At 41.8% G+C, this 10,539-nt stretch overlaps 1 protein-coding gene across 1 annotated transcript in view; it reads left to right on the top strand.

The window, feature by feature from the left end:
- The first annotated feature begins 3,471 nt into the window (after positions 1–3,471).
- Positions 3,472–10,539, top strand: part of ENPP6 (ectonucleotide pyrophosphatase/phosphodiesterase 6) — a 49,809-nt gene continuing 42,741 nt past the window's right edge. The window contains exon 1 of the mRNA XM_039542109.1: positions 3,472–3,779. Within this exon, the coding sequence (XP_039398043.1) occupies positions 3,542–3,779 (238 nt within the window). The 5' untranslated portion in view covers positions 3,472–3,541. The remainder of the gene's footprint in view (positions 3,780–10,539) is intronic.

The raw sequence follows: 10,539 nt of genomic DNA, 5'->3' as shown, positions 1-10,539 counted from the left end.
TAAAGTGAAACCTAAGATGCTAATATGTAAAGTGAAACCTAAGATGCTGAACTTACGTCCCTTGCTCCCCTAAAGTTTTAAGCACTACATTCTCACTTCTGCTTGGGATTGCTTGTGCATGGCACCAGTCACAGGACTAGCCATGGTGAGTATGGCCTGCTGGGGGTTGAGTTTGCACAGTTCTAGTAGTATAGGGCAATGGCACTGAATACTGCACTATTTTCCACAGATGGTGATGATTTTAGCTGATATCTCACTCCTGAGTGTAACAAAGGCGTGTATGCTGCTCGCCTGTGTATTGCAATGGTGCCTGCTGAAGTTGGCATGGGAAAATGTCCTACTGCGGAGGAAGAAATAAGGCAGCCCTCCCTAGAAACCTACTCCGGGGAGTGGGGGCCTTCCCTATAATTGAATATGTATGTACACACTTACCTGAGGTTCCTTCACCTGCACTGGGCTCATCCTTGCTGGACCGCGGTGGAGTCAAAAACAGGTCCTGGCTCACTGAGCAGCTGGATTCACCTGGTCACTTGTCCCGCATACTCCTCCTCCTCCTTACTGTTCACAGCAGGAACTTGTGACTCAGGCTCCTTGGATGTATCCATGGTGCTGTGGTGGGTGGGTCTCTGCCCAGTATGGTATACAGCCCTTTGTAAGAGCGGCAGGTCTGAGGCTGAGGACTGGATCAACTGTTGGTCTCTCTGGTATGCCTGCCACAGCTGCTTGGCTTTCACACGACACTACTGCTGGTTCCTGTCTTAGCCCTTCTCCTGTATCCTCCATGCTATCTGCTCATAGACACTGATGTTTCTATGGCTGGCTTGGAGCTGTGCCTGCACAGCCTTTTCTCCCTGCAGGCCCAGGACTCAGGAGATCCAATAGCTCCTGTCTACTCCAGGCACAGGCAGGAGCGCATCTGGAGTGTGTAGCCATTACGATCAGCTGGTCAGTCACACTCAAGAATGGAGAGCTGGTAGGTGTGCTCACTAAGCCAGGACATCAGGAAAAGGAATTTCAAAAATGTGCAGGGCTTTAAAGGGAAGGGGAGCTTCCAGTGTCTGTGACCCCTGGGCAGTGGAGTTCATAATGGTGACCAGAGTCATTAGTGTGGGGCATTATGGGACAGCTGCTGAAGGACAATTAGGGTCAGCATAACTGTCGTGGTGTCTACTCTCTCAACCTAAGTATATTGACCATGACTCTATGCCTCTCAGGGAGGTGGTGTTACTATGTCAGTGTAACGGGGCACTTACCTCAGTGGGAGACAAATTTAAGTGTAGACACATGCACAACTAGGTTGACATAAGTTGCCTTGCATGTAGACCAGGCCTAAGCCTTTGAGCTCTGGGTCTAACACAACTATAGGCAGGATTCAGCTCTCTCTGCTAGTTCCTCTCTGCTCCCCCCAATAACTACACGTAGCTGGTGGACAAAACAAGTTATACCCAAGCACACACTCATAGGGTTTGTCAAGGTTCCTTCCCCACTCTGAACTTTAGGGTACAGATGTGGGGACCTGCATGAAAGACCCCCTAAGCTTATTTACCAGCTTAAGTTAACAGTAAGCTGCCACCACCAAGCGTGTTTCAAATCTTAGGGGAGAGCCACTTGGAACTCTGCCTTTCCCCAAATATTTCTCAAGTCCCTAATCCCCCCCTTTCCTGGGCAGATTTGAGACTAATTCCTCCCCCCCAAGTCCTTACACCCCTTTTCCTGGGTAGGCTTGAGAGTATACCCTCACCAATTAGTCCTGGTGAACACAGATCCAAAACCCTTGGATCTTAAAACAATGAAAAATCAATCAGGTTCTTAAAAGGAGAATTTTAATTAAAGAAAAAGGTAAAAATCATCTCTGTAAAATCAGAATGGAAAATAACTTTACAGGATAATCAGATTCAAAGAGCCCAGAGGAACCCGCTCTAGCCTTAGGTTCAAAGTTACAGCAAAACGGGAATAAACCTCCTTCTAGCAAAGAAACATTTACAAGTTGAGAAAACAAAGATAAAACTAACAAGCCTTGCCTGGCTGTTACTTACAAGTTTGAAATCTGAGAGATTTGTGCAGAAAGATTTGGAGAACATGGATTGATGTCCGGTCCCTCTTAGTCCCAAGAGCGAACAACACCAAAACAAAGAGCACAAAACAAAAGCCTCCCCCCACCCAAGATTTGAAAGTATCTTGTCCCTTTATTGGTCTTTTGGATCAGGTGTCAGCCAGGTTACCTGAGCTTCTTAACTTTTTACAGGTAAAAGGATTTTGGTGTCTCTGACCAGGAGGGATTTTATAGAATTGTACACAGGAGGGTTGTTACCCTTCCCTTTATAGTTATGACAGGGTTAAAGGGGGAAAAGGTAGAGAATACAGCATAACAAAGTTCCACAATCTGACTCTGCTGTATTTAAATTTGTGCTGCACTCAGATGCCACAGAAATGGGTGTGGATCTCTTATCAGGCAAGTACGCACTAGGCAAACCAGGGGACTGTTAGAGTTAGGTGCCACTGCACAGAAGATGAGAATTGGAGAGGCGTAGCAGCAGAGGTTCAAAGGAGATCAGTCCTTTTGTGCAAGATTATAGATTTTCAGGCAATGGATGGGCAGGAGGAAGCTGGGTTGTTGTTTATGGGTAAAATTTTAACACATTTTTTTCATGTGTGAATTTGTGAATCACTCTGATATTTTACAATGTTATAGAACACAGAAAACTTGCTCGTTTACAAAAGGGCTGTATGAATAATAGATTGTCTAATATTACAACACCACAGCACAAGTGGGTTCTTAGACTTGGAGCAGAGATTGTCATTTTTTTCTGCTTGGACAGCACCTAGCACAATGGGGTCCTGGCCCATGACTGGGGTGCCTTGATTCTATGGTAATACAAATAAATAACGAGATGGATTTTTTTAATGATAATCTTAGTCCAGTTTTCTACCAAAAGCCATAGCAAGAAAATAAATTACACCTCTGTGTCTCTGGAGATCATTTAAAAATACTCAAAAAGAGATTATTAACCTCCATTAGAGTTTTTCTACTTAAAAACGTGGTTATTTTTTTTAAAGTTGTTTGCATTATTGCAGTGGTTTTTACAGACACAGCTAACCGAGTGGAACATGGAGTTTTATGCTGAAATAGACTTGTAGAAACTGGAAACCAAATGCTACATTATTCCTACTGTTTTCTTTTGTTAGGCCAGAAGGCAATGTTAACAAGCACACACTGGAATTTCATCTTAGCCTCCAATTTCTTGTACACAGTGTTTTTCCATTGCTCAGTACATTTCTTGAACACAAAAGCAACAAGCTCTCTCTTCCACACACACTATACACTTGGAAGCAAAATTAATCATACTTTAGCAATTAACCTGTAATCTTGCAAGCGAAGCAGTTTTAATAAATGGTGCTGTACCTTTAAACCCTGCAAGTCAAACCGGCCAAGTGAGGAGAGCAGTGTAAGGTCCAGCCTCTGAAAGCAGCTCCACCTCACCCAGAGTCATTGCAAAGGGACAGGCAGCAGTGACAGTGTTCTGGCGAGAGTTCTATCAACATGGCAAAGCACATGGCCCTTTCTTTCCTCCTTGTTCTCACTATGGCAAGCTCATCCTTTGCCCGTCGAAAGCTTTTAGTGTTTCTGATCGATGGCTTTCGTTATGATTACATCAATGACAATGAACTGGAGTCTCTGCCAGGCTTTAAAGAGATTGTGGACAGGGGAGTGAAAGTGGATTACATGACCCCAGACTTTCCCAGCCTTTCCTATCCAAATTATTACACGCTGATGACTGGTGAGTACTTTCTTTTGTGTGTTGTGATGCTCTGAAGAGTTGTCAGCTAGCTTCTTAGATAAAGTTAAGCTCATTGGATTTTGCTACACAGAGGGATGAATATACTCTAGGTTAGGCTTTCAGCTGTATTGTTACCCTTAGTGAGATCTAAAAAGTATTACAGTACTCACTCTGAATTACAATGAGGACAGCAAGATAAATAAATCTATCAGTTCTCTCCAAGCTAAAGTAAAATCAGACACATGCTGTGTAAATATAATCTTGCAGAGCAGTTAGGATTTGTTTGTAAAAGTTTGCTTTTTCACTAGCTCACCAGCTATTTAGTTTTCATAATAAAGTTTCTTAAAAATTATTGTAATTGCTGTACCTATAACCTGTAGGCACAGGTGATCTCTAGTTGCTTCTCCTGTTGCATTTCATTTTCTCTGAGATACAGTACACACAAAATTCCTCAGATCTAAGTAAAATGCCATTTTTCATGCTGTCTGAAATATCTATAATGCTTGAACACTGTATGACTAAGTGTCTTTTTCTGTCTGAGTTAGAAAGTAGAAATGGCTGGGAAACATTTGGAATGTAAATATACAAAGTGGGTCCGGAGACTCAATTTATGCATTTAACAAGGACTAATATAAACCGAGGATGACCAAAGTATGTCTTGTTTTCAGAAAGCAGAGCTGCTCTAGACAGTTCTGCATTAAACTGGTCTTTAAATAAAACTGACATCCTGCTTTGGCCGTTAGATTATGGGGATTTATTGAAGTCTGTTTTAACTTTCCCAGGGCTGCCCAGAGGATTCAGGGGGCCTGGGGCAAAGAAATTTCGGGGGCCCCATCTATAAAAAAAAAGTTGCAATACTATATAATACTATATTCATGTGGGGGCCCCTGAGGGGCCCAGGGCCTGGGGCAAATTGCCCAATTTGCCCCCCCCCCCCGCCCCCGGGTGGCCCTGAACTCTCCCCTAAGACCCGGTATTTGTAAAAGACTATGAAGCATCCAATTAGAAATGAAAGAGTGTAAAGATTCTTGCTTTTGCTCATTCCCCTTAAAGCATTCTTACAATGCAGGCAATGTGACCACAATATTACAAATGCTCATTCAATCTGTTTTCATAGTAGATTTTAAAATTGGTTTCTTTTTAACTCAGCATGATGCTAGACAGTTATGCAGTAGCAGACTAGCTAAGTACGTTAGGAAAGTTACTTTGGAGAATAAACGTCAGCTAAACAATCAGAAATTAAGAATTACTGTAAGCAGGGAATAGACGTTCTCAAACTTGAATGTCTCCCTAGTTATTCAATAAACAAGACCTTCAGACTAACTAGAAAAAAATCAGTTCTTTTCTAGCCATGTAGTGGCTTTGTCTGTCCACAGAACAATACAATGGCTAGCAGTTTATGTACAGCTTGTTTAGAAACAAATAGATGCCACTGTAAATCAACAAGCTGAGGTCAGTTTTGCCTGGGTTGTTTCAAAATTACTTAACCCTTCCTTCCCCAGCTTGGAAGATAATGCCCCTTTTCAAATGTACAAATGGCCACATCTTTTCATCACCGTTCAGGGGAAGCCTATGAAAAACCCTTTTTGCAAGATAAACATCCTTATAAAGAATAAAGGTGAGACTGCACCATGGATCATTTTCTTGCTATATAAACAAATCAGCACTTCATATTCGTAAAAAGGCTTTGCCTGAAATTGGCCCAAGAACAAAAAGTGCAGAGGTGATTGCTTTCTCTCACTGTCAAGCTTGACCATCACAACCATTAGGTTTATACAGGAAAAGCCTCCTATTGGGGACAAAAGGGGCAGTTTTCCCCAATGCCTGTTCGAGAGGGCCTGAAACCGAGTGGTGTTGAAACTGGTGCATAGGGTCACAACACCACTCAAATTTGGCCTAGCCGCCCCTCCATCATAACAGATTCCTGGACTTCCCCTTAGAGGTCATTTGTTTTTTGAAGGATTGGGAGCTTCAGTTTCAGATTTTGCCCTCATCTCCCAAAAAATCCCTGTTCGGTTTTGTACACAGGTGGAGTGAAATCCACAATCTGTTCATCTCTTTGAGAGTGTAGCTCTGTAGCCCATAGGGCTGCCTTAGCCTGCATTATATCTAGCTGTAACGTAAGAAACCTACAGGCCCATATCCTGTAAGACCTTAGTTTAAGCAAATTAGTATAAATTAGCATAAGTATAGTAGGCCTGTGACCTTTGGCATAGAGAAATAGTGTGACTGTCACCCCTTAGATTCTGGGGCACTAAGTATACCTGTCACCCCTTGCTCAAATGGATCTTGCGCTGATCACTTCCATGTTCCTTGTGGTGACCTTTTACTGTTAAATTCCAGCTGCTGCCATCGAGCAAGCTACCCTTAGTTCCCCAAAATCTAAGGGGGGAGTGAGTGTTTGGACTCATGCCAGAAGACTTTACAAGGACCATGCCATTGCTTAATCTTTAGCAAAACATCTGTGGTGTTACAGATCCCATCCGTTGCATTGCTCCTAATGATAAGTGTTGGCACGAGTCCAAACGTGTGGATCGCTCCTTCACATGCCCTTGAAAACATTTCAGACAATACCAGTTTAACAATTGCTCATCTTTGATGAAGTGTGGGACCTTTCCCACTTCTAGAAATTGCAAGGCAGCAGTAATTGTGTTTGCAACATATTCTCCATACACCTCGATAGTTACAAATTTACCCCAATAGTACAAATTCAGCAAAGTCCCCTTTGACACATGTATAAACTTTAAACAGCACAAAACTCACTCCCCACACATTGGACTCATTGTCATGCCAGAGACAGGACTGGTCCTTTGTCTCTCACCACTAGGTAATCAAGGAAGGTGGAGGGGAGTATGAAAATCTAAGAGCTTATGCAAAGAACAATACCACGGCAATCCCCAGTACTATATTACTCTTATCTTTTTTTCATGGGGCTTGAAGCTCTTCTGGCTTTATTAATTTTAATAACAATCTGTAAGGCTTTACTTTTCCCTCAGTGTGAGCCTCCTTGTCATCCACCCTGAGGCTTACAACAAGATATTGATTTTAATTCTGTGTAGCCTGATTTAGAACAAGAACCTTATGACCTTTTGATCAACTAGCCATCAATACAATGATTATTAACTGTTAACAGGGTCAGGCAACAAGAGCTTGGAACATGGCCTACTTCAAAGATCCTGCATACAGACGTCTCGCATGTGCTTTTGAGGTTCCATAGCATTTATAAAGGAAGACTATGGCTTTAGATGAGGAAACAGGAATATTAGTTCTTTTACATTACCGCAGTTCTCACACCCTAGCTCGAAGCTACAGCACAATTTGCAAAGCAAAATTCTTGTCAGAATCACATTGGAATTACATTTAAATGTCATGTGGCATCCAAGGATCTCAAGGCATTACAATTACAAAATAATTTTAAGTATTAATTAAGCTTCATAAAACTCCGGTAAGACAGGAAATAAGCGAGTCAGTAGAAAAGCCAAGAACATGACTCGGGAGCTGGGCAAATCCAAGGAAGTTTATTTTCTGCTAATGACCACAAAGTTTGGGGAGCGTGGAAAACCCAAACTCAGCCTTCATCTATCCCTCCAACTCTCCCTCCATACTCCAGGAATACGTTTCAAGAGCAACTTCTGGGTCAACTACTGAAAAGTGTGTAGTGTGGAAGGATGACATGTGTCAAAATGCTGCAACTCCATGTTATGATTTTGTAGTGCCACACCCCAGTGTAGTTATGCATCTGTCAGTACAGCATAGAAGGTGGGAGCTTTGCATTTTAATTTCCAATTCACATTTAGCAGACTCTGATGCCACAAGCTGGGGCATGCTTGCATTTCTGTCCAAAGTCTTCTCCCAACCCTATTAGGCATAAACTACTATTCAGGCACAGAGGACTTGAATTTTATCACAATTTCTTTCTAGAACTCAGTGTTCTTATCATTTGAACAAAGTATTCTTCACAGCTTGTTCTAAACTGATATATTTGTGGACTGCCAAAGAGCTCCTATGTTCTAATCTCAGAGGCAGCTGCATTTCAGTGCATGTGTGTGTTTGTTTAGAAATTTATATAGCACTTAACCCCATCATAGTGTGAAATTAACAAAATTCCAGTCAGCAAGGAGTCAGTTGATGTTTAGTTCTCTCCTGACTTTACTCATGCATGTCAAGTTTTTTCTTTCCTGTCTTCTTTCTCCTAGTACCATCTGTTAACTTAGTCTCTCTGTTAGGAGGTGGTTGTTGCCGAGGGAAAGTTCTCATGAAATGTCAGTCACATCTGACCAGGACAATACTCTCTGCTGGACTGGAAGCCAATCTTCACCAAACCATAATGATAGATTTGTATCCAGAGATTCAAATCTAACCACCCCTGCTACCTCTCTCTAGGATTGAGATCCAAAGTTCTGTTTTTGGACCATCTTCAACAGTAGTATGAACCCTCATATTGATAGCTTATGTATCTAGCACCTCTCATTGCAAAGCGATCCAAATACTTCACAAACTACACCCACACTCACTACTAAAATGTAGCTATCTCTAAAGCAGACGGACTACATCAACTACACACTGCACAACAGCCTAATATTTACATAACGCTGTCCTTGGGATCCAAAAAATCTTACCGCGTTATAGGTGAAACCGCGTTATATCGAACTTTCTTTGATCTGCTGGAGTGTGCAGCCCCGTCCCCCTGGAGCGCTGCTTTACCACGTTATATCCGAATTCGTGTTATATCGGGTCGCATTATATCAGGATAGGGGGTACATACTGTAATTACAAGACAGGAAATCAAACCACAGAAAAATGTAATAATAAATAATAATAATGTAATAATAATAATAGTCATTGTCTGGCTTACTCCCATAAATACCAGGTCATTCAGAGATCAGGAAAAAAAAGTCTAGTAACACAGAGCTAATCATAGGCAGAATGCCATGTCGCACCCCTAGTATCATTCAGTTACTAATGGGGATAATGCATCACAGGTGTGGTCCAGTTATTAACTGCCATGTTGCACCTCACATATGGTTCACTTATTAAATGCCACGTTGCACTTCTTCAGTACACTGCAGTCTAGTGCGACAGCAGGAAGTTCAAGGACAATGAATAATACAGTTCCAAGCAATATAGTGAGGTGTGGGAGTGACTTGTTTGGCAGTCAGAACACAACAGGAATGCATGGTAGAGTTCTGTCTTGGAGAAAAGCCTGTGCTACAGATGATGTTTAGTTTAAAGAGCACACCACTCAACCTGATAATTGCTTCAGCCAGTGGGATCTATCTGATGTGTAGGCTAAGAAACAAGTTTGATATGGACATCTTGTGACACCTCATGTTACCCTTAACGACCCACTGACATAAAATTCAACTCTTTGAAAATCAACCTACCACAAAACATTTCCTGTATTTCCCTCCCCGCTATCTTCTCCTACTAAGGATTTTTTTTTTAAAGAGTTGAGCTGCTGCAGTTGGGCCCAGCTGATGCCTTAATCATAGGTTTATGAGGTTACAATTGGTTGCTTTGAAAATTATGTTAACATTACAGAAGATTTTGATCCCAGATGAGCAATGGGGACTGTCTGGCAGCTGGGAGGTGAATCAAGTCTGGTACATCCCCACAGGAGTAAGGTGCATCAGGGAAATTTCAGCACCAGGGAGATGTGTTTAGGGCACTTTTCTGGGAGTAGCAGGAGAATTTTAATCCTGAAGTGGGGCAAGGTGTATAAAGATGAGATGGGCACCTTCTGGAAGGTGAGTTTGGAAACTTGTGGAGGGGGCCATGGTGGATTGTAGATGGGCTTGGCAGCTGAGGAGTGGGGAGAAAATTGGGGCACTCAGGTGTTCTAAGCGTTAATTCAATTGTACCATGTGTTTTTGTTTGAGTTAAATCACAGTAATCTTGGATGTTTATTCTTTTGAGAATCTTCGCACAGATTATAAGGCTTAATATTGCTCTCTCTGATTTGGCCTGTTGCTGCATAAAGTTTTCTGTCCAAAATAAAAAGGAATGTCTGAGTTACCTCTCCATTACCACTTACATCTACCAGTTCTTACTTCATAGTGGTTATTGCAGCATTCCCTGGAACAAGCTGCCCAAGCTAGTAACTTTTGGGGTCCAGAGATGCTCAAAGACTCTTTGCAAGGTGCTGCGTGTACAATAAGATAGCTATAAAGAGACGCTCGCTCCATAATGAGCATCCCCAAAATCAGTAACAGCTGAATGAATGCAGCACATCACAATACCCTTTATAACTGAGGCCACAGCCAGCAAAAATAATTGATGGACAGTGTCATATCTCAGCTGGAAATTAAGAAGGGGAAATTTCTAAGACTTTGTCAACAAAAATAGTCTTTTTTTGGCACATCATTTTTTAGAACAAGTCAGCAAATCAATTTGCTCTAAAACATAACTTTCCAAAAAATATATTTCTTTTGGCTTCCATGAACAGGAGAGGGACATTCCTACTTATGCAGCTGATGAAAAATTTCTGGATTAGGAGATGGTAACATAGTGGAGTTTATAGACAGTTGAAAGATTTTGATCTGAAATTGTAGGTAGAAAGCTGCAATGTCCCATGAAACTGAAGTTATTATGGATACACTGAAATATAAAATGCTTTAATGTAGAACTTTTCATTTGTTAGGCCTCTCAGATCACTTTATAAAGCATCTAATTAAGTCAGTGGTTTTCCTGCAAACCCTTCATAGGAGAAGGATCCCAACTGTGATACTTTCTCCTGACTTTCCTACTTCATGACTCTCAG

The sequence above is a fragment of the Mauremys reevesii genome, linkage group 5, assembly GCF_016161935.1.
Source record: "Mauremys reevesii isolate NIE-2019 linkage group 5, ASM1616193v1, whole genome shotgun sequence".
In the NCBI taxonomy this organism is placed as follows: domain Eukaryota; kingdom Metazoa; phylum Chordata; order Testudines; family Geoemydidae; genus Mauremys; species Mauremys reevesii.
Note: the sequence above shows the minus strand (reverse complement) of the source record. Positions and strands in the feature narration are given on the sequence as shown.